Source organism: Spermophilus citellus, assembly GCF_964194105.1.
Source record: "Spermophilus citellus genome assembly, chromosome: 9".
In the NCBI taxonomy this organism is placed as follows: domain Eukaryota; kingdom Metazoa; phylum Chordata; class Mammalia; order Rodentia; family Sciuridae; genus Spermophilus; species Spermophilus citellus.
Window position 1 is genome coordinate 99689498 of NC_138191.1, and position 25021 is coordinate 99714518.

The 25021-nt window shown below is 37.3% G+C and overlaps 2 protein-coding genes across 2 annotated transcripts in view; one reads left to right on the plus strand and one right to left on the minus strand.

The window, feature by feature from the left end:
• Positions 1-943: 943 nt before the first annotated feature.
• Positions 944-7442, minus strand: CDKN2C (cyclin dependent kinase inhibitor 2C). The gene is made up of 3 exons (XM_081307407.1): positions 6275-7442; positions 5688-5827; positions 944-2401 (listed from the first exon to the last, which is right to left on the minus strand). Exons 2-3 carry the CDS (start codon positions 5814-5816, stop codon positions 2018-2020), a joined length of 513 nt encoding a protein of 170 aa, XP_081163533.1. The 5' UTR covers positions 5817-5827; positions 6275-7442; the 3' UTR covers positions 944-2017.
• A 7185-nt stretch (positions 7443-14627) lies between these two features.
• Positions 14628-25021, plus strand: part of FAF1 (Fas associated factor 1) — a 401623-nt gene continuing 391229 nt past the window's right edge. The window contains exon 1 of the mRNA XM_081307503.1: positions 14628-15014. Coding sequence (XP_081163629.1) covers positions 14970-15014 — 45 coding nt within the window. The 5' untranslated portion in view covers positions 14628-14969. The remainder of the gene's footprint in view (positions 15015-25021) is intronic.

The following is a 25021-nucleotide window of genomic DNA, read 5'->3' on the forward strand; positions in this document are numbered from 1 at the left end:
AGAGTACTGTAGGATGTTTTAATGCCTACCAAATTTTAGGCTGATGAAAAGATAACTCTTCCCCTCCCTCTATTGTGTTCAGACCACCGGAGAACAAAACAGTAGTAGAAGTATTCCTCTTTGGCTTTATGATCATATGCCTTTATATTTAAAAACCTCTAAAGGGGAATTTTACTTTATGACACATAGTGGATACTGTGATGTTTAATGGAACCTGAATTTTAAATTCAGAATCATTCAACTTGACAGTTACAGATTGTAAGGTTTTTAAAATTACTGTCAGTAGTAGTGTGCTTAGAAAATATTCAGCACACAAAAGCAATATATCCTGAATGTTTACTGTATTTTAAACATAGCATGTTTTTTCCTTCAAAATCAGGTCAATTTCTATTTTTTCTTAAAAAGTTGCCATCAAAACTTTATGTAGTAAATCGTTATTAAAGGTAACAGAAATCAAAGTCTTGTTACACCTAGGGAATGTAAATTTTACTCAAAAAATGAAAAGGATTAAACTTGCACTCCTATATTCTTTAATCTTTTCATGGAAAATAAATGATTGAAAATCACTTTCCTGCAACTATTCCAGTCCTTTTAAGGGCAGCCATCAGAATCATGCCCTTCAATAAAGCTTTAAGTATTTTGTTCTTTTTGAAGCAAGGGCAGAGAGCTTATGAAGCAGAAGGAGGGGATTTTCATATAAAACACCTCTGTTCATGTGGGAGGTGATAAATAAATTATTTGAAATGTATAAATGATAACTGCATTGAAATCCTTTGGTGATAATCTTTAATATGACAGAATAAGTAGTAGATGTTGGGAAATCCTCTTAGAAATTTGAGATGTCTCTATTTCCTATTTTATTTTTAGTTAATCAGACTTCTAAAAAAGATTTTATACTACTTTACCAGAAAGTTTTGTAGAAATCAAGAGCCATATGGAAGGTTGGCTTATTTATTTATTGAAAACGTTTCTACATTTATTATTATGCAGATCTGAAACAGTTATGACCTTTATATGTAACTTATAATTATTCTTGCTGAATCTTTTAACCCATCAAAATTGTATTTGCATTTTATTTTAATAAACATTTTGTGATTTTACATTTTTGAGATTCAGGGAGAAAAGTCCAGTATTACATTCAGTACACTTATGGTACAATATTGGGGAATGTATTAATTACTAAAACAAATGTTTCATTTAAAAAAATTTTTTTAAAAATCAACTAATGGGAGGCACTTTTAAAGTGTCATTTTAAAACTGGTTTTTAGAGCTAATGTTTATTTGTTTTCAGACTGCTACTTCTGAAAAATATTCTTCAACTATTTCCTTTAACTTTGAGAAAAAGAAAAGAGAATATTTGGAGAAATTCATACAGAAATAATGTCAACTTTGAGCTTCAAAAATGCTGTTCTTCTTCTTCTTCCTTTTTTTTTTTTTTTTAAAGGAGAAATGAGTCCCAAGTAAACTTTCTGTGGAGTAGGTTGGGAGAGAAAGAAAATAATAATTGAATCATAAACAGAATACATCTAGTTTTCCAAATGGTCTAACTTTTTCCAAAACATCTTGTGAACTTTCAGTACAGTTTTTAGCAAGTGGCATGTTTTGTGTGGGTTATAGAGGAGTGAAAATCACAGAAAAATGTCTGCCTGCTTGGAAAAAGTGTTTTAATTAGGCTAAAGAAGCATCAGGACAAACCATTTTATAAACAAAGTCTCGAAGTTGGATATAATGATTGGCAAAGGGGTAAGCAAAGAAAGTCAAGTAGTTGATAAAATGTGGAGAAGAAAGGCAAAGCTATTTGCAATTACACATTAGATATCAAGATTTTGCCAGTGAAAAAGATGTTTAAATATATTCATGAACCTGTAGCAAGATTTCCACTTGTGCAGTTTCAGAAGCTTTAACTAGCTGCTTAAAATATGAAAAAACTATATTTTAACAAAAGATATTAAAATAGTCAAGACAGCCAACTAATTAACTGACAAAGTAAAGGCAATGTGGGAAAGCCCTCCCATATTCATTGCAGATTTGCTGCTCCCCCGACCCCGACCCCATTTGCCTCCAACAGGCTAACGACCTCATTCTTCCCATAGAGCCTGGCCAAGTCGAAGGCTGTGTCCCCCGAATGGTTCCGATGCCCCACATTGCTGGCCGTGTGCTTCACAAGGAACTCCACCACTGGGAGGTGGCCTTCTTTGGCAGCCAAATGCAAGGGCAGGTTCCCTTCATTATCCTCGATGTTAACATCAGCTTGAAACTCCAGCAAAGTCTGTAAAGTGTCCAAGAAACCTGCTCTGGCTGCATCATGAATGACAGCAAAACCAGTTCGGTCTTTCAAATTGGGATTAGCACCTCTAAGTAGTAGTCTCCTGGCAATCTCGGGATTTCCAAGTTTCATAACCTAGAAAAGACGTAACAACATAGGATCCTTCAAGTGCTTATGCTACAGGAATATTTTAAAATATCTATCTGTCCTATTTATATAACTATTTTTAATGCAGTCCTTAGATTCCTAGCAACTCCTCCCGAAGGGCTCAATTGAAGGAAAGTACTAATTAGTAAAAATAGAATACTTCTGAAAATTGAGCTTCTTTGATGGAATATTTTAAATGGGCCCAGAAGTGGGATAAATTGATCAATAATAGTTGTGCAACTTGTGTGAATTTTGCTGACAATTCAGTTATTTCCCATGAGGAGTTGCATATTTTCTTTCATAAATTCATTGAAATAAAAAAATTTGTGATTTAAATAAGATTTTCCTTCTCCTATTTGCTCATACATGTTCATAAAATGTGCCTACAGTATTAATTCTGGAAAATCAAATGTGAGTAAAATTTGTTTCTAAATAGCTACTGAAAACAAGTAAGGATGGTGAGTTTCTTTAAAGTCCCAAATAAGTGTCACCTAGTGTAAAATTGATCTATTAAAAATCCATTTTCTTAAATGATTACTTTTCACATAAATAGAGATTTTGATAACCTCGAATTTCCAAATATTTATTTTAAAATATTTTTCTTTGCAAGTTCTTTACTATTGACTACTATGTTCAATGTTTAGAATCCTTCATTTCAAATTACAGAATGTTACTGATTATTAAAGCATTAAGTAAGCCACAGTGTTCTATAATGCTTATTATATCAATTTATGTAAAATTAAGTTCATGTTATACCTTTTATTAGATAGAAAATGATTGTTTGGCAGCTGTTCTTGAAAAGGATGAAATAGTCATCCTACAGTATTATTTACTGTTTCTCAAAGTTCTAACTAACCTCCTGATTTTCAAGAGAGCAAAAGCAAAAACCAAGATATTTGATGTGTGTTTTGGGGCACGGACAGCTTTGTCTTGTGGTTTCAGCCCATTTAACAATGAACTGGTGAGCCTATCATTTACTTTTATAGTTATTATAAGCATTTAGGAATAACTATTTGTAAATTGCCAAAATTTTACAAGTCAAAATGTGTTATTAACATGGGCTATCAACATGAAATAATTCACATCCTGAAAACTTATTTACTGTTGTTTAAATGTATTTCACTTTAATAAAAGGTGTCTATTAGTCTCTCATAGTTAAAAAATATCTTGTAGAACAGCATGCAAGTGTAATATAATTTAGTTGTGAGAAACATTATTCATTAACATGCCAGAAAATTCAGCATTTTAACTAGTTTCATTTATATTTAGGTATATTCATAATAATCTAAATTTAAAATAAATAGGTTGCACAGAAGACAATGTTTATTAAATTAAATAATAATCCATTGGAAAATACATACAAAGTTAATTTTATTTCTTTGAAATGTTTTTAAAAATCACAATTATGTAACATAAAATATACTGAGAATTATAAATAAAATATATTTTAGAAATGTAAACTAAATAGATGGTCAAGATATTAAGTTTCCCAGTTGATCAACCCTGTGAACCTTTAGTCCTTCCTTTATGGCAATAGTAAAAAAGACAATTTATTTTTCAAGAACTTCAGGGAAATATACTTTTTGGTTATTAAAAATTAATACAATTTAATTTTTGCCACAACTCTTTCTAAAGATTTGGCCACATTCAAGTGAGAAAAACAAGAGAGACCCCATGGATCCTTGCAAAGCAAATGTATGATTAAGGCCTTCATTATTATACTGATTGAAAACCTAACCCTAGGAAGAGAAAGCTTTTGCAATTGAGTTAAATAAATATAATTATAAAAGAAATTTGCCATCTCTCATAGAAAATAATAGTAATATTAGAAAGGTTTTGAAGAAATTTCTTTCTTATGACATAACTTCAGAGGCATACTGAAAATAAGCCTCTAGATTCCTGTTTGTGTGTGTTTTATTTCATTTTATGTACTAAGACTAAGTCACAATAAGTGAGTGTTATTATCTTGATAAGTATGTTAAATATGAACATGATTGCTGAGTTGTATTAAAAATATTTGTTCAAACTTTTTTTATAGTATTAATTGTCCAATCTTCTTGTTCGTCAAAAGTCCTGTAAGATCTTATTCTGAACATGGATTCATACTTTGTGAGACTGAGATAATCTCTGGACTCTTCAGTAGGAAACTTTCCAATATATTACATTTGTGGCATTGTTATTATCACAAACCTGTTGAAAACTACTAGTTGGAAAAAAATTCTTTCCCTACTTAATCTATCTGAAATAACAAGATAAATACTTTAGTATCTATGAATAATCTTCCTTAATACTGAAAGTTTTACAAGGCCAGTGCATTCAAATTTAAAATGTTCAGAGTATGTGAACTTAAAACTTCTAATTCTTATAATAACAAAGCCTTCTAAACAAAGCCATTTAAAAGCCCTCCTCCCACTGGGTTTTCAAAAACAGCTTCCAAATAAGAACAGTTCATAAAAATATCATAAGAAGTCTGATAAAGCAACTATTTGAGACTACTTTTCCATTTTTTTTTTCTGTTTCTAAGCCTTTCTACTAAGTTACATGATAACGTTTGGAGGAGGAAAAAATTATCAGGTACATATTTGGCAGCTTGACATGTGTCAATTGTTGCCTGTAAACCTAATTACTGAAAATTAGAGCATACCAGGGCATGACCACAGAGACAAAAACACTGCAGCTGAGCTCTGACTAGAAAATTAAACTTTTTATTTCTTTTCATTCCTTAATGGGTGGATGGTATTATATTAACTGTGAAATGTACATCCTGTCCCTGTGCCCATTCCAAATGAGGAAAGGTCATTTGTCAAAACGTGAAGCATTTGAAGGAAAAACACTCTTGCTAGTAGTCAAAAAAATTAACATTAAGGGCAATTATTGAGGGCAAAGTACATGAAACCACTAATAGCAGTGCATTTACTTCAAATAATAATCATAATATTGTGCTTACAGAACTGTCTAAAACAAAACAAAACAAACAGTCCTCGGCGCTCCTATCACTACTTTAAAATCCCCAACCGTCACAAAAACATTCCAAAAATCAAAACCAAACCTAGAATCCTCTTGGTATGGAGGATGTTATTGGATCTGACGAGTTTGTTCAAAGTACGTCATTTTGGGGAGCTGGATCCACTTAAAGTTATAAAATATGGCAACCGACTAGGTTTAAAAACAGTGAAAATTTGTACCCCTGAAAATTGAAAAGCTGTCATGCTAGAGACCTGGTTCACGTAGGCAACATTATTAACCTGTTTTCCCCACCTCTTTGGATACCAACCTGCAGTGCAGTTCTTCCAAATCCATTTTGTGCATTGACGTTTACATTATTTTGCAACAAACTAGTAAGTTGCTCTAGGTCCCCCCTGGCAGCTGCGGACGCCAACTCGTTCCCCCAAGGTTCGGCCATTCTTTAGGGTCCTGACGATTAGGAAAAGATGAATTAGTTGTTTTTCTTTCTCCCCCTTCCTTTGCTCCTAACTAGGCTGCATGATGGCATCGGAGACTGACAGAAGGACTGGGATGGTTAATCTGGAGTAGAGCTTGGTAGTAAATACTAGTAAGATCTGCCTGCCAAAAGCCCGCCCCTCGATTCACACGTGATTATTCAGCAAAACTGAGCCATTGGAGGGGGGGCTCCTTTCCTCGCTTTTTAGCTTAACCCCTATGAAGATTCAACCCCCTGGTGATTCAACAGAGAGACACACAGACATTCTTGGTTAACTGCTCTGGACGTGAGGTGTAGGCAGAAATGTCACGCACTTACAGATCTCTGAGGAATATGTGTGGAGACTTAAGGGACTAGGTCAGGGTAAAAAATACCGCGGAAGAAAAGGCATTTGGGAGGAAGAAAAGACATTAACCCACCCTTGTTCACGGTGGTGACTTGAGCCAGAACTTCAGGGGCAGGTCCTCCGAGGGGCTTGGTTTCCATCCGTCTTACGGAATGGGGTAGTCTGGAGTCCTCCGTTGGTGGGAGAGCGCCGCGGTGGCTGGATGCTGACGTGCTCCGCGAGTTAAAGATGATCGCCAAAGGCAGACAGGAGTAGCAGTTCCGTGGCCCTCCAGTTACAGGTCGAAATAATTTCCAATGTTTTCGGCTTCTCAAGAGGAGCCTTTAGTCCGGTGGGGGCCGAGCTGCGGACTACTGCCGCGCTAGAAGGCTCTGGAGCCCGCCCGCCGGGCTGCCGCAGCTCCTCTGAGCCTCAGAGGCCGTGGGAGCCGGGCTGGGCGCGCAACTCCCAAGGTTGCCGAGCGTGCGGCCGGACCCGGCAAGCCCGTCATGCCGGCCCCACCGGGTCCCGGGACACCCGGCAGCCTGAGCAAGGAGGATAGCGATGCGGGAAGCGTCTATCGGGTTCGGGTCGCTGGTGCAGCTCGCGGCAGCATCTCAGCTGCAAAGAGCAGCTCACGGGTAACTTCCCGCCTACGACTGAGTTAGGTCTGGCTTTCTGCTGTAGACACTCATTGAGCTGCCGCCGTCGCCTTCTTTTCGTGTCTTTCCCAGTTTTCTGTGTGCCTCCGAGATGGGGAGGGTCCTGGGAAGAGGAGGCCAAGCCCTGAGTATGGGTAGTCGCCACAATTCCAGGGCGCAGCCAGTTCAGCCGCCCTCTTGACGAGAGCTCAGCAGTTTCGACGTCCTGTGCCACTTCGCCAATCTTTCGCGGTCCCCCAGCCTGTGCCCCTTGCCTGTGCAGCCGACAGGGCAGCGGCTGCCAGCCAGCTGTGCCCTAGAGCCGAACTGAGCAGCACAGCTTCCTCCCAAGCTGCAGCACTGCCAGTGACAGTCTCCTTTGTAGTTGGTCCCCAAAATTGCAGGTCTCTGCTCGCCTCACCACTACAGGCACTTGCGCGTCGTCCCCCTTTCTGACCTTTTTCTTTCCTCCCTCCGTTGCTTCTTTTTTGGCTGAAACAATTGCTGCTTCTGTTGCCTCTGCAGAGATGGTGCCGGTTTCTTCTCCCTTTTTTCCGACCTCATCAGCTTTTTTTGAAAAGAAAAAAATTGAGCGCTTTTTGAGTTGAAAAACCCGCCCCCATTTTAACGGCAGAGTTTTAAGGAGGCCCGGCGGAGTTGCTGCGCCGCGGGAGCGGGAAGGCAGGGCACCGCCCACGCCCCGCCCTCCGCCCTGGTGGCGCTAGAGCTCGCAGTTTAGCACGCTCCGCCCTCGAGGCCCCGCGCCCTTCCTCCCGCCTTCTTGCTGTCTGCCTGCTGGGTCTGTAGAGCTGGCTCCCTCCTGTCGGCCCCGCGGCCCGGCCCCACTAGAGCGGGGATCGGCAAGGCAGAGCGGGGCCTGCCCTCCTCCGGCTGGCTGGAGGGCGGGATGGAGTCCGGGACGCGAAACCCGGGTTGTCCTGTAAGGGCGGGGGCAAGGGGACTGTTAAATTGAGTCGATTGTGCAGAGCTGAAAGGCCTTGGAGGCTCGGCAGCACAGGCTGCTGGCAGGCGGAAAGGGAGCTGGTGCTGAGCGAGGCGGGTCGCCGCAGCCAGGCTCGCAAAGTTCGAACAACCCGGCCTGCCGCTGCCTCCTCCTTTGGGTGCGCGCGCTGTGTAAATTCGGCCTCTCTCGCTCAGCTCCGGGCCTCGGCCTCGCACCTGCCAGATCATCGCTGAGGGCCGCCGAGGTGGCGGTTGGGTTGGAGGAGAGATCCAGACTGACAGCACAGTGCCCAGAAAAAGCAAAAGTCTTTTTTACACACCGAGGTTTTACGAAAACTGAAAACATGTTATAAGTAGAAAAGCATAATGAACTCTGGAGTCTTAATGTTGCAGGGACTAGAAAATGTGAAATATTCCTCCTATTCCTGGAGGAAAAGGAGAAAAGCAATTATTTTAAACTATTGAAAGTATGCTTTGGAAAGAGTTTTCTAACCGCTTTTTCTTTGTTGTGGAAGTTTTCTTACTACTTAGATGGGGTTTGGTTTTCTGGGCTGGAGTTGGGGAGGAAGGTCTAAGTGTAAAGGAATCGTCTCTACCCTACCTGTTTATTTCAATCATCAGGTCCCAATTCTCTGTACCTTCAACTTTCTCTTTTAGCTATGAGACGTTAATTAACTATTGCTTTCTTTATTTTTATGCTCTTAAAAATATCGAACACGTTTGCATGATGCACCCGGTGGTCAAAATGAAGTCAAGCAAAAAATGACAAAAGGTCTAATTAGAACCAGCCTCTGGCACCATATGTACTTAAGCAACATCTATACCCAAGTCCTTGAAATAAACTGGGAGTGTTAAAACACACCAGATACATCTGAATAATTATCTAGCAACAGATTGGCTGTTAGGTGGAGGGACAACTGAAACTGTGAAGAATCTGGCAGTGTTTTAACTGAATTGTTCAGGAAAAAAGAAATAATCAGAGCTCTTTATTTGAGGTAACTAAAGATGAATTGTGAATCAGGTGGGAACTGCAACACAAGAAACTGATGCCTCTTTTTTCTTACATATATTTACACAGTCCAGTTGGACATTTAGGGTTCTATATATGCAAGTAATAAATAATTTTCTTTGGATTATTTTGGGAACTGTTTTTTTTTTTTTGTATAGATGGGAAGTATAGCACTATTGGCTAAGAGATAACTGATATTAATACAATTTATAAAAGTTGCTTTCTAGCATTCATTATGACTTCTTGCTTACAGATAATATTGTAATGAGGAAGAATCAATTGTACTTATTATGTAAAGAATGGGTTAAACATGTATTATAATTTTCATATTGTAAAATACTTTTGCTGTTTAACTGAGTAAAAAAAATTAGGGTAATACATGATGCACATGGAACTGGATTAAGATTTTTACAGATCCTCCTAAGCACTGAAAATATTTTGATGTCCCAGCATCCCTATCTCATATGTAAATAACATTTTTTTAAACCCCCAAAATAAAAAAGTACAACAAAGTTCTGGTTTTCTCCATAATGACTAGTTCAGTTGCTTATGCCGAATTATTAAATTCTTTAGGGAAGTTTGTGCGTGTGGAACTTTTTTTAAATTTGTTTTTGTGGAGTTTGCTGGACCCCTAAAGTGTATGTTTACTCTGCCTTATGTGTATACCAGAACTGGCAGCACAGAGGTTAGTCTAGTTTAGAGAGCATAAGTGAGCATTATAAGTATTGCCAATGAAAATACAACATATATTGAGTGCTAGTTCACAGAAATAGATTCAAGAATATTTCTGCCTTCAATAAGCTTATATTCTAACATGAAACACACAGTATTCTATTATATTGAGAGTAGTGTTTTCTTTTTTAACATAGTAATGATATGTCCCTCAAATACTAAAATATAGACTTTCTAGTTGGATATTAAGTACTAACAATCGTGGGAACTTCTTTCTTTAGTAGTTTAGAATCATTTTAAAGGAATTATAGAATATGATTTAGCCAAACTTTTCTGTACATTTCCCTCATTGACTCAAATATACATGGTTTCCGAATGATTAGCTTTTGACAATATGTATGAGATACTTAAAATTTCTTCCTCCTCCTCCTCCTCCTCCTCCTCCTCCTCCTCCTCCTCCTCCTCCTTCTTTTTTTGGTGTAGGGGGGTGGCACTGGGGATTTAACCCAGGGGCACTTTACCACTGAGCTACATTCCTTTTTGTTATTTTTTATTTTAAGAAAGGATCTCACTAGTTGCTTAGGGCCTGGCTAAATTGCTGAGGCTTGATCTTGAATTTATGATTCTCAGGTCTCAGCTTCCCAAGCCCTGGGATTACAACCTGCAACATCACTTCCGGCTATAATTTCTTAACCTGGTCTCAAAATCTTTCTCTTTTTCGTATTTATAGATAAACAGAGGTGGAAAGCAGACCAGCAGTGGCAGGGAGCCTTATTATGACTTTTACTTGTGGCTTTGACATTTTATTTCTGAGATTCAGTAGGCTTTTTCATCTGGGTACTTATACGACTTAAGAAAGTCCTTTTGTAAAGTAAGGGGGAAAAAAAGCACAGTAAGTAACTCAAAAGCTTAAGCATAATAGCAACAATTAGTATTTGGATAGTGTTTTATGATGATGAAATATGATACATGTTATTTAATTTTGACAACTCTGTGAGGTATATATAATTATTCCCATTTTTCAGATGAGGGAATTAAGAATGATATATTGTGATTTAAAGTCTGCAGGTAGTGGACATAGTGTTTGAACTAAGATCTTAGGCCCTAAATCTTATGTCTTACAGATTTTCTTTACTTATGAGTCTAGAATTAACACTGGATTCTTAAAAAACATGCAATCACTAGATGAAATACATGTTTATTTACTTAAGTATGGGTCTAAGACTGTAGTAGCATTTGTCTTGTGAATTACACTATAAGTAAGAAATATTGTTTAAAAAATTTGGTTATCTTAAAGGATCAAAGTTAATACCACCAGTAGTAAGTCATTTTGGTAACACGTGGCCTTGTTATGAGGCGAAGAGAAGGACACATCACTTCTGTAGTATTTTTCCTCAAAAATCCATAAACAGTTCTGAGGAAGCATTAGCAAACTCAAATTGAGGGACATTCTATGAAGTTTCTGATCTTTAAAAGCTTGACTGAGAAACTGTCACAGATTGGAAGAACTATAAAGATACAATGATTAAATGTACTGTGGTATTCTAGATTAGGTCTTGGAATAGGTAAAAGATATGAGTATAAAAATCCAAATAGATTCTCTGGAATTAATAGAATTCTAGCAATATTAATTTCTTAGTTTTGATACATGTACCATATTATATAAGATAGAAACATTAGGGGAAGATGGAAAAACATGCAGTAATATTCAGTATTATTTTGAAACTTTTCTATTAATCCAAAGTGATTTAAAACAAAAATTTAGTAAAGCAACTAAAAATAAGGCTTATTGTTTATATTTGGAAGAAAGATGAAGTAAAAAATTCCTTTTAAAATAGTAATAATAAGATCAAAGAACATGGAAATTCTAGAAAAAGATGTGTTTGAGCTCCACATAATATTGCAGTAGACCAACTATGAGATTGGTAAATAAAAATAGGTAGATTAAAATTATTTTTCATTGTTCATGTTTATGAGCAAAGAAGTTCTCCTCAAGGAAGGAATTTTGAAGAAATAGAAAATAAATTGTTTTTTCTTCCTCTTAATTCAACATTTGTTTTTCTTTCCTTTCCTCTGTAGTGGATAGTTACTTTGGATGCTGTTTTCCAACCATTGGTAATAGCGAAGAACTTGTCTTTTCAGGAACTGTTTAAACTTAGCAACATTGAGGGTGATACTGTAGGGAGGGGTCAGGGTAAGTGGAGAGAATATTGGTTTTAACCTATTCTTGAATCCTAGGTTTATCACTTTGTAGCATGAATTTAGGCAAATTCTTAAACTCTCAGAGCAGCTTTTTATTCTGTTAAGTGTTTTTTTTTTTTGGTGAGGATTAAATTAAATAAGAAATAAGGTGTGTAATGTACCTGTACATACTAGACACAATAAAAATAATAAATTCAAAATTATTGACTATCTACCCAAGACTCTGTTACACATGAAATATGGTGAATATACAAACCCATAAACTGGGCATGGTGGTACATAACTTAATCCCAGCTACGCAGGAGGATTGCAAGTTCAAGGACAGCCTCAGCAATGTAATGAGGCCCTGTCTCAAAATAAAATATAAAAAGGCTGAGGATGTAGCTTAGTAACAGAGTACCCTGATGTTCAATTCCTAGTACCAGAAAAGCAAAAATAAAGCAAAACACATGGAATGAAGTGGCTTATTATTTCAAGAAACTTTCAACATTTGGGAAGAGAGAAAACATACATAAATGAAACAATTAAGGAAAAAACGCAGAATTCACTAGAGCACTAAACTGTGTTGTAAAGATACTAAAAACCATGATAGGGATCCTTATTGGCTTAAGTTTTATTAAAGGAGTGGACCCTCAGAAAAGCATTTAGGAATTGGCATATAGGATAACAACAACTAATATGTTAGGAAAGTTTTAAGGTTTATGAGGAGTTTTCATAAGCATTTAAAATCACTCTATATAAGTTCCTTAGTCCCTTATAAAACATAGTCTATAAGTTTTCTTTAGAGATAAACAGATTCAGAGGGGTTTTGTGAAGGAGCAGAGTTAAATCTCAAACCCAGGAAATCTATGAAATATGTTAGCTTTATAAAAAGATTTAATATTTTCTATACATTTTCATAAAATTATTTTCTCATTTACCACCTGAAACAGTCCTCTTAAAAGCTGAAGTCAGAGAGCCTTAAGAAACTTATCCAACTTCCTACAGTTAATTATTTGGGAAATCAGTACTAAAAGTCTGCCTGAATGTATAGGATATTCTTCCATCTTTCTACATTATATTGTTTTAATTTCCAGATGGAAAGAAGGGAGGAATAAAGAGAGTAGCACAGTATTTGGATAGGTTCTGAGGTACAGTCACATAATATATAGAGGAATCCCCACAATGTTTTACGGCTGTATTTATCTGGACCATATAAATAGAAACAATTATTCACCTTCCTACCTAGGGTGACTTATGCCAGTGGGGCAACTGTTTTTAGCCTTACTTATATTGTTGGCACTGTTTCACTTCATGATTTTTATATATGTATATATATCTTATATATATATATCTTAAATGTGTTTAGTTGTTGATGTATAGTTATTTATTTATTTATTTATATGGCAGTGCCGAGAATCCAACCCAGTGCCTCACATATGCTAAGCAAGAGCTCTACCACTGAGCTACAACTTCAGCCCTCATAATTTATATTTGTACTGAATTTTAGAATTTCTTTTCAGGGAATAAAATATATAAATGTACTGGGGATCCAATGCAGGAACCCACTCATGGTAGGCAAGCACTCTTACCACAGAGCTACACCCCCAGTAAATCTAGATCTTAAAACAACTTAGCATACTTCTTTGTATTCAAAAAACTGAACATTTAATTTGGATTTCTGATTTTTCAAGGATACATTTCCAATTTAAAAAGCTTAGGCCTAGATTTCATATGGTAATTTCATTAGTTTCTATTTTAGATGTACTACATAAAATCAGCAATCTCACTTCACATTTTATGGTGTTTACATACTTTACAAAGCATACAAATGGCCCATTACAGTCCAGAAGCTAATATTTTCCCAAGTCAAAGTTGAACATACTCCACTGTCACCCTTCCTCTAGTCTGGATGGCAATTATAAACTGCCGCTGTTCATTGTACATTTTTTTTTTTTTTTGGCTTGTTTAGGTACAAAGGCTGTAAATTTCTGACCAAAGCTTGAAACTTTCAGGAATTGATGAGTAATCTAGTTTCTTTATTTGTAAGAATATTTTAATAAGACCTGAATACTTTCAAAACTGGAAACAATAGATGTGATCACAACATAAGTCAATTTTATTTTTTTTTAAATATTTATTTTTTAGTGATAGTCGGACACAATACCTTTCTTTTTATTTACTTATTTTTATGTGGCGCTGAGGTTCGAACCCAGGGCCTCGCATGTGCTAGGCCAGCGCTCTACCGCCGAGCCACAACCCCAGCCCACGATTTTATTTCTTATAACTACCAATTTAAAAATGCTCAGCCTCTTTTTGAGGTCGAGATTCTGAAGACTCTCTCAGCTTCCAGGCCTCCCCCACGTATATGTTAGAAGGAGTTTGGGTACTTCTGTGGTACTGAGAGACTGAGGATGCAGACCAAGAGGCTTGAGAATATATGTGACAGTGTTAGCGGGTTTTCACTGTCAGGTTGACGATTAGGGACTGCATATGAAGCTGTATTTTGGTGAAACTTAAAATGTACATTTGTGAAATGCTAGTTCGACGGGTTGTGAGAATGTGTTGAGTTGTTGAGACGCTGTAGGTGTGTGACTAACCACGTGAGGCGAAGACTCTGATCCCCGCCCCAGACAGCTGGAGGCAGTACCCCCAGGCCTTAGCTTAAGCCCAAACCGGAATAACCCGTTGCGGGACTTCCAGCTCCCGCAGTTGCTGGTTGGCGTCTGCGCTGCGCGGGTAGGCATCTCCTCCCGGTAGTCGCGCTCCCAGCGCTTGACAGGAGGGCGGTCACGTGATAGCCGCAAAGCGGCGCTTTGCGACCTTGATGACAGGCAAAATGTGCGACAGCTCTGGCACTGGCCAACCAGGGGCGGAGGCGGCGGCCAGGGAGGAAGCGGAGGAGGCGGAGGCGGCCGTGGCGTTCGCCCGCCTGCTTGTTAGCTTCGTTTCCCCGCCCCCGCCGGTCTTGTCGTGGCTGAAGGGTGCCGGCTGCGCGCTGTCGCAACCTGCCCTCATCCTGGCCTGCGACAGTAAGACCTGATCCTCAATCAATCCAACCTCCCTGTTGGGGCGGCTGCGGTGCGGGCTCCGTGGGGCCCTGGCAGGCTGCTGGGGCGCCTGAAGGTTACCGAGTGCATGAGCACCTAGCGCCTCCCGCGCTGCCCCGCCCGCCGGCCCGCGGGCCCGCCCGCCGGCTCGCCCGCCAGCCCCTCGGCGCCCGGCGGCGGCGGCGGCGGCGGCGGCGGAGACGGCCGCAGGAGGCGCCGTCTCCCTCCCAGGTGCGCGCTTCGCTCCCGGAGCCGCGGTACTCGGCGGCCGCCATGGCGTCCAACATGGACCGGGAGATGATCCTGGCGGATTTTCAGGTGAGGTATTTGGCCTGATTCTCCTCCCTCTTCCAGCCTCCTGAATTCCGGGTATCTGAAGGGTGGCCTCTTCCCAGCGTTTGGTTGAGTACTGCAGTGGTGTGTAGTTGAGGCTTTTATGTGGGACGTGGTGTGTGTGTGTGTGTGTGTGTGTTTTGTGAATCGTAAGCCGTGGGGAAGCATAATTCATTTGCTCTGTGGGTGTGTGTAGAATGTATTAAGTACGGATTGAATGAGATTTTTAGGTTGGAGGCTATGAATTTTGGGTTACTATGTGTGGAGTGTTTATCACATAAGGAATGTGTAAAATTTGGGGGTATTAAGTGAGGGGCCATTAAGTATGAGGTGTTTGGGTTGTTCCATGAGGAGCTTGGGATGTTTGGAATGTGTGCGTGTGTGTGTGTGAGTGTGTTTGTGTGTGTGTTTGTGTGTAGTGTGTGTTATGGGTGTGGTGTATTGTATTAAGGGAAGAATAAAACAGAATGATGAGGAGGTGGTGGTGAGAGTAGCTGGGCATTCTAGTCCTTTTCAAAGAGAAATAAACATTTGAGACTTTGAGTGCCTTACTGGAATCTTTGGAGGGTAAGAAGATAAGGAAGAGACAGTAGTCTGTATTTCATTGTATTCTCTACAGTGATTTCACGTGCTTAATAACCAATTCATATGTTGCGGCTCCCCCTCCCCTACAGATTTAAATGCTTGGTTGGTGTACTGTCTCCAGGAATAACTTAAAAGATAAGTAAAGGTTATTCCCCGCAATAGTGACACTGGCACGTAAGTATCTTAGGAGGCCCTTTCAAATTAGAGCTGTATGCATCAGGAGATAATTGGAGTTAGAAGTGATACTCTTTGAATGTTAACTTTGTCTTTTGCTGTTTGGTGAAGAAAATATTTTAGTGTTTTTATCCATTTTGACATTAACTTAGAAGGTATTGTCAAGCATAGTCAGACTTTTGTTGCTGTGATCCAACACTAGCATTGTAGGCATCATTTTCCTCACTGAGCTTTTCTTGGGCTTCTTCTCCACCCCCGACCCCCTTATTATTCTTTATTTTTACAACTTCATGTTCTGGTGACCGTTTTGATCATTTCCAGAGTTTGTTTTTTTGGTTACTCTGTGGTATGTGATGTGCTGGGAATGTTCAAGTAGCTACATTTTCTTTATATTATACTCACAAGACTAGGGAAAGGAAAAATCTTAAAATAAGTTGACTACAAGATTTTGTTGTTTTGTAGGTTTAGGAATGGCCTGAGGTCTTTTGCTTGCCTAAATCTTTCATCATTTTTTTTGGTTTTGCTTTTTTGTTTTAAATCCTTCAGTTCAGTCTTTATTGTGGTATGCATTGTGTGAAAAAGAACTCTATATTTCTGGGTATAGTTTTATCCTGTTATAAAACTGTTGTGTTCTGATGGGAAAGTCTTTGGTCAACAAAAAGAGCAGTTTACTTTGTTAAAAGCCCTAAGGTAATTATAACTTTATTTTGATTTCACCAAACTTTTTACCTCTAATAATTTGTTGCTGCTTTCAATTTTATTATTTGTGACAATTATTTTGCTTACTGTTTAATCTTACATTGACTAAAAAACTGGAAATTTAGTTTTTTTTTTGGGGGGGGGGATGGAGGTACCAGTTATTGAATCCAGGGGTGCTTAATCACTGAACCATGTCTCTAGCCTTTTTTATTTTTTATTTTGAGACAGGTTCTTGCTAGGTGCTTACCACTTCCCTAAGTTGCTGAAGCTGGCCTTGAATTTGAGATCCTCCTGCTTCAGCCTCCTTTGTGCTGAAATTTCAAGCTTGCATCCCTGCCCCCCCCCTTTTTTTGTGGTGTGAAAATTTGAATCCAGGGCCTTAAGCATGCTGTGTAAGAGCTTTACCACTGAGTTATATCCCCAGCCCAGGTTCTTACTCTAAGAGGCAAAGTTAATATTTTTCTGATAAGTATCTGGAGTTTTGGTCATGATTATTTTGATCTCAATAAATTTGAAGAAGATTTTCTTTACTGGAATGGTCCTATTGGCCAAGGAAAATGCTGTGCATTATTGTTTATTAATGAAAAAACAACAAAAAAAAAACTTAACGGCATGTGCTGTGAATGGTTGTTTACCAAATGGGAATGTTATATTGTCAAATAGCTAAGAAGATATTATTGATAGAATAAAAAGCTATTTAGAAAGCTATATACATGTTAAACACATTAACCTTTTGTATATTTAGGAACCTGTAATCCTCTTAGAAATCAAGATGCCAGATAAGTTTGCTTTTGTAGTCTTACTTTAAAATTGATTATACTTCCTATTTTTTATATAGTATGTTTTTTCAGGACTGACTTTTAAAAATAAGCATTTATGGGGCTGGGGATGTGGCTCAAGTGGTAGTGCGCTCACCTAGCATGTGTGAAGCAATGGGTTCAATTCTCAGCACCACATAAAAACAAAATAAAGATATTGTGTCCACCTAAAACTAAAAAATAAATATTAAAAAAAGCATTTATCCAGTTATATGAAAACCAGGTAATTTATTTTAAAGATTATACTTAAAGACTTGGGTGTAGGATGTGAAGGTGATCTGGCTGCAACATCTGTCACCCTATTGATCATCAGGGTTGATTCAGCTGATCTGGCTGGCTACGTGGATGTCCCCATCCTTCCTCACCACTCCTTGTGCATCCCAAAGCTGCTGAAGAGGACAACCTTCCTCTATAGAGGAGAATATAGAGTAGGACCCTACTTGGGTGAAAGGTATGGCCAAGGGTATACGAATAGCAGCATTCCCTTTCTAGAACCTTCAGACAATCCCTCAAGAGTGGATATAGATTATTGGATGACATCAGTTTCTTCTATAACTGGACAAATTATTTTCCCTACACAAAAATGAATATATCAAATTCATATTTTGTTTATGATTTGAGAATTTGTAATAACTTGAGAGTTCAGTGTCTTTGTAGAAAAGACATAATTCAAAAATTTGATTAGATTTAAAATTCAATTTTGATCATTGCTGGACAATAGGTTCTAATAAATACAATGTTTAAGTATGGAAAAGCTTTTTTTTCTTTTCTTTTTTAATAGTAGTAGTAGGGATTAAAAATAGGGGCGCTCTACCACTTGAGCTATATCCCCAGCCCTTTTTATTTTTTAGTTTTAGACACGATCTTACTAAGTTGCTTAGGGCCTGGCTAAATGACTGAAGCTGGCCTGGAACTTGTGGTCCTCCTGCGTTAGCCTCCTGAGTCACTGGGATTGCAGGTGTGCCACAACCGTAAAATCTTTTGAGAAGGAATTTTGTATTATTTTTGACTATTTCAACTCACTAGAGAAAAGACTTCTATTGAAATCAGTGGAGAAGTGGTGATAAGAGGTGGATGGAAGATTATAGCTCATACTTAAAGGGATAGTATAGGTGGGGGAACTTAGTACAAGTCAAACAGCCCCCTCCTGAAAATTATCCCAGTTAAGTAAATATTTTATTTTTTGTAGTGCTGGGGATCAAGTTTAGGGCCTTGTACATGCTAGGCAGGCACTTTACCACTGAACTACAGTCTCAACCATAAATAAAATTAATTGTGGTAAAATATGTACTAAAATTTGCCATATTAGGCTCCTTTAAGTCTTAAATGGGATTAAGTACATTCACATTGCAGTGTAACCATGACCACCAACCATCTTCAGAACTCTTTTCATCCTATAAAACTATAATTATGTATCCATTCCTCCCTGTCTCTGGCCCCTGGCAACTACTATTCTATTCCCTCTTCATGAATTTGACTGTTCTAGATAGCTTATATAAATGGAATCATATACTCTTTATCCTTTTGTGACTGGCTTATTTCACTTATAATATATTCAAGGTTTATCAAATTTGTGTTATGTGTCAGAATTTTATTCCCTTTTATAGCTAAATAATGTTCCATTGTTTGTATATTTCACATTTTGTTTATTCATACATTTTCAATGGACATAGATTCTCACCTTCTGGATATTATGAATGCTGCTGTGAACACTGATGTATAGACATTTGTTTGAATTCCTGCTTTCAGTTCTTTTGGGTATATACCCAGAAGTAAAATTGCTGAATCACATGATAATTCTAATTTTAGTTTTTTAGGAACTGCCATACTGTTATCTGTAGTGGCTGCACCACCAAAATTTGAATGGAGAGAATGCCAGCATCTTGTTTAGTAAATTATTTTTAAAGTTAGCTCTGAGCTAATGAATTTAGAATTTGGAATATTTTACCAAAATGTACCTTTAAACATACATAGTGTTGTTAGCACAGTGTGATACTGGTATAGGAATAAATAGAATAGTACACCTACAGTTCTGCCTAGCTATTCCCAGGAGGGAGTGTAAAGAAATTTCCTGGGTTTAAAAAAACAGATAGGCATTGATTAATCATGAGATTCTCCCCCCCCTCAATGTTTTTATAACAGAGATGCATTCAAGTGAAAGTTCCAAATCTTGTTCTTTTAGTAATTGTAGAATTCTTTAACAACTGATTTTTATTCTTTCTTTTCCTTTACAAAAATCATTCAATCAAACAAACTTTGAAACCCTATTTGGTTTGTTTATAGATGTGAAAATAGTTATCTAGACAATCACAGTTGCTGTCAGATAATTTCAGTAATATTAGTTATCTCTTATGTGGTTCTGGGTTGACCACAAATATGAGCCTCTCTCCACCCACCTTAACCTTTTGGTTACTGTCATGGTGATTTGTTTTCTAAAATAAAATTTTATAGCTCCAAAATAAACTTTTATGGTGGCGCATCTTTAATTCCAGTGACTCAGGAGGCTATTGGAGGAGGATTGCAAGTTCAAGGCCAGCCTCACCAATTTTTAGCAAGACCCTATCTCAAAATAAAAAGGACTGGGGATGTTGTAACTTAGTGATAAAATGTCCCTGAGTTCAATACCAACTACCCCCCCATATATATATATATATATATATATATATATATTATATAAAAAACATTTTTCTTTGGGAACAAAAAGGGGGAGTATCCATTTAGATTAGTATCACAGTTTGTTTTATATTTTTCTATTTTTGTTTCTCTGTTGGTGATAATACAGAGACAGAGAGCATAGTGCTACTCAAGTGAAGAAAAAAAGAACAACTCCCAATAGTAGTAATATTTTGTTTCAGACTTTCTCAGAAAGAAAACCCTGTCTGCCTTGCTAAAAAGTATTCTTTCTGGATTTAGTGATCATAGATTAAGAATTTCTTTATTTTTTTCTCAAATTTGGCTTTGATTTTGATGTTACTTTTTTTTTTTTTTTTTTTTGGTGGTGCTGGGGATTGAACCCCGGGCCTTGTGCATGGTAGGCAAGCACTCTACCAACTTAGCTATATCCCCAGCCCCAATTTTGATGTTACTTTTAGTTATATTTCCTATATAGAACTATAAGTATATCACACTTTTGTTTCTCCATTTAGTAATTTTTGAGCTACATTCCCAGCCCTTTTAATTTTTTTTTTTTTTGAGAGGGTCTCACTAAGTTGCTTTGGGCCTCGCTAAGTTTTTGAGGCTGATCTTGAACTTGTGATACTCCTCCCTCGGCCTCCAGAGTTACCATGCAGTTTTAAGATTTCATTGGCCTCTGAGCTCCTTTTTGAAGTATAGTATTCCATGACACCTATCTACTGAACATAGTTTCTGCCCCTTTATAACTTTGTCTTCTTCTAAATGAAGTTTTTAAAATTTTATGTTCAGTTGTAGATAGACACAGTAACTTTATTTTATTTATTTATTTTTATGTGGTGCTGAGGATTGAACCCAGTGCCTCACACATGCTAGACAAGTGCTCTACCACAGAGCCACAACCCCAGCCCCTAAATGAAGTTTTGATTCTCCTTTCTTTCTTCTTTATTTTGATGCAAAGGGATATCTTCTGCAAAAGAGGCTGGTAGACTGTGTGAGCTGAAATGGTAGTAATCCAAGCAGATGGGTATTCTTTGTGATATGTGGATTAGGGAATCAAACTAAGTATCCATGGGACATTTTGCATTCCTGAAAGGAATGTATAAGAGATTGAGTTCTGTGACCACAAACAGTTTTGTATCCATCCTTTTTTTCTTTCTCCTCTGTCCTCTCGTAGAGGGACAATTCATGTTGTTTTAGATTTGGATTGTAGGCTGTTGGGGAAATAAAGTTTTGGCATGTAGAATGAAGTTTAATAGTTTGTGGTTAAGGATGTGACTTTGGCTTATCCAGACCACTTGGATTTAAATCATAGTTCTGGGTTGGAGTTGTGGCTTAGTTGTAGAACGCTTGCCTAACACGCGTGAAGCACTGGGTTCGATCCTCAGCACCATATAAAAATGAATCAAATAAAATTATTGTGTCCATCTACAACTAAAAAAAAAATAAAAAATCATAGTTCTGCTACTCATCTTGCAGTCTTTGGCTAGTCACTTCACACCTCTTTGCCTCAGTTTCTGAATATGCAAAATGAGTTAACACATGTAAAATGATTAGAACAGATGTCTGATGTAGAAACAACACATTCTAGCTGTTACTTTCATTTTTGACAATTTTAAGATGTATGCTTTAAGGGAACTTCAGAGGTTATCTGTTCGAAGCTTGTCATTTTTTCTTTTGTGGAAATTGAGATTCCAGAGAAAAGGAGCCGACTTGTCCAAGGTCATGGTTTGGTTTGGAATAAAAATTTTATCCATGTACACGTAAGAGTGTTCATTTTCTAGCTAATTTGTCAGATAGCTTGAAGTTTTTGAGGAAAACAGATCTGCTATTCAGAAATTTCTCCAAACGAGGAAACTTATATATGTATATAAACTTAAATATTTACATTTATATACATACACACACATACATGCATGCACACACATATATATCTTTATATATATATGATACATATGATATATATATATATATATAATATATGTATATTATATACATATATGAAATAACAAGTCAGGTGTTGTGGTGTACACCTGTAGTACTAGCCATTTGGGAGAGTTGATCATTTGAGCTCACTTGTTTGAGACCAGCCTTGGCAATATAGCAAGACTCCACCCCCACCCCAAAGATGCCTTACATGTAGTAGATGTGTAGGAAAGCTGGCACTTTGGTAGTTCCCAGTCTACCACTTAGTGCCATGCTGCTATACCATAGGCAGTTGAAAAGCCATGGAATGAACAGAGTCTCTTCTATATTTGCTCAGCATGATTAGGTTGATGCCTGTTGTTTGCTTGAGTTGTTTTATGATTCCTTTAGATCAGGAGTTAGCAGACTATATTTTGAAGGCTGACTGCTTGTTTTTGTAAGTAAATATTGGTTAGAATATAGTTAACATGCATTGGTTTGCCTCTGTTTTCTTTCTTGCTGTAGTGATATTTGAGTAATTGAGAAAAAGACTATATGACCTATAAGCCTAAAAAAGTTGGCCCCTTAGGATAAAAGTTATTCCTGACTTTCCCCTTTCCCCAATGAAACCATTATTTTTCTTTCTAGGTTTTAGTAACTTCGCAGTGCCTCCCAGGTTGCAGTATATGGTTACACCTCCATAGGAGGCAATTGTTAGAGCATTGAATTTAACATAAATTTGCTGGAACTGTAGTGTTTTGTTTTGTTTTGGGTATGATTCTCAGAGTATATTTAATAAATAGAATGCAGATCTGTCTAGAGTCCTGTATATGTTAAAAGTGGACTAGATCAGGCCAAATAAAGTCTGGACAGTTAACTTGGCAGCAGTGGGGTTAAGGACATTTAATTGTAATTCAGGTAATTGATTTAGATTAGGAATCAACGAACTACAGCCTGAGGGCCAAACCACTACCTGTTTTTGTAAATAAAGTTTTATTGAACATAGTCACTCATATTTGTTTACATGTTGTCTCTGGCCAGTTTGTCCTCAGTAGCAGAGTTGGGTAGCTGTGTGGCCTCTGAAGGTGAAAATATTTACTATATCCCTTATAGAAAGTTTATTGATCTAAAACAGTGGTGATTTCTGTATTCCCTCCTCCTGCCAACATTAGGCAATGTCTAGAGATCCTTTTTATTTTTTTGGCTGTCATAGCTGGAGGGTGCTACTGGCATTTAGTGAATAGAGACCAAGGATGCTGTTAAACATTTTGTAATGCTCAGAATATCTTTCCACCCACAATGAAGAGTTATCTGTTCCTGAATGTTGATAGGGCTAAAAAAATTTGATCTAAATCAGTTGTTCTCAAAGTTTAGCTTGCATCAGAATAATTTGGAGGGTTTGTTATACCATAGGTTGCTGGACCTCTACCCCAATATTTTTGATTCACTGGGTCTGAGGTAGGATCTGCAATTTGGATTTTTACCACATTCCTAGATTATGATAATTCTGTTGATCTAAGGATATGTAGTTTGGATTTTTACCATATTCCCAGATTATGCTAGGGCTGCTGATCTCAGGACTATACTTGAAAACCACTGATCTAGGTGACTTTTGGAATTCTATCCATTCCTGTAATTCTTTGATTTTGTGATCTTAAGTACTGTTCCATGTCTGTGACTTAGAAAAATGAAATATTTCAGTATATACTTGATGCTTTGGCTGTTTCATGACTCTGTGTCTTTGGATCCTTAATTTTTGTGTCCCTTTGGAAAATTTATATTCATCTTTCAAAATCTGCTGCCTACCTTTTGCTTATAAACATTTGTACCCTATGTCCAGTTGGTTTAATAATTTCTTCTTCCGTATCTTGTACTTGTTTCTCTTTTTTTTGAGCCATGTGAGATCGTCTTTGATCAGTTTCCCTGTTCTTTCCCATAATGTAAGCTCTTTGGGGGAACAACTACTTAGCTCTTAACCATTTGTTCCTATAGTGTTTAGTAATAAGTGCTCAGTGAATATTTATTAGTATACAGCAGTTAATTTAGTTATGGCACAAATAGGATATATATATATATATATATATATATATATATATATATATATATATATAATATGTAAAATATGTATATTGTTATTGGGGATTTAACCTAGAGGTGCTTAACTATTGAGCCATATCACCATCCCTTTATTTTATTTTATTTTTTGAGACAGGGTCTTACTAAGTTGCTGTGGCTGGCTTTGAACCTGGGATCCCCTTATCTCAAGCTTCTGAGTTGCTGGGATTACAGGTGTGTGTCACCACACCTGGTTAAATTTTTATGTTTTTAAGTATCTACTATTTACGGATATGATTTTGAATAATCAAAATCATTCTCTCTGCCTTTGAGAGAATAAAACTTTGTTATATTACATTGAGGATTATAACTTCCAAGTGATCTGAATATAGTGACTTGATTTAGATTTTATGAAGGGCCTCAGATAATATGGTAAAATGTCAGACTTGAGTCCAAGAACTTTGTAAAAGTTTTAATATTATTACTGAATTGTTGTGTCAGTAACTCTTCTTGATTATGGTTTCACTTTCAACTTTTTTTTTTTTTTCCCTAGTGCTAGGATTTGAACATGTTCTACTATTCAGTTATACCCCATCCCTCCAATTGTTTTTTAAGGCAGACATTTTAATCTTAAATCAAAATTGTTCACCATATTAATCACTAATCATAGGTTTTGCAATGAGCTTGACACCTAATTTCAAAAAGTAGTCTAGTTAAATTAACAGAACCTGCCTTTATTTATGGTTATAGAGAAATTATTGAGATAGAAAGGATGAGATGTCAAGCTGTAGTAAAGGAAGGAGAATTTTCAGTTTGTGTACCTTAATGGCTTTAGAGTTAGGTTTGAGTCACTTTCTTTTTCTTTGCAACTCACCTTTGATTCTCTGGATTCTTTAATGGTAACTACTATAATACAAGTGTGTTACTGAGAGGAATCTTTTTATCTTGATCCCTGCTGGCTCTCTTGCCTTCTTTTCCCCCAATGGACAGAAGTTATTGAATTATTTTTTAAAGTCAATTTAAATGTATCTTTTGGCATCTCCTTAAAGTGAGGTGGAGACATAATTGAGGAGTCATATTTTAAGTTTAATAGCTTTGAGTTCCTTTACATGTTTCAGATAGCCG

Bases quoted from the DNA above. Each gene is read 5' to 3' on its own strand.
- CDKN2C (XM_081307407.1), bottom strand. From the start codon at position 5,816: ATGGCCGAACCTTGGGGGAACGAGTTGGCGTCCGCAGCTGCCAGGGGG. The intron at 2,402-5,687 runs GTTGGTATCCAA...CGTCTTTTCTAG, and splicing joins TTGGAAGAACTGCACTGCAG to GTTATGAAACTTGGAAATCC.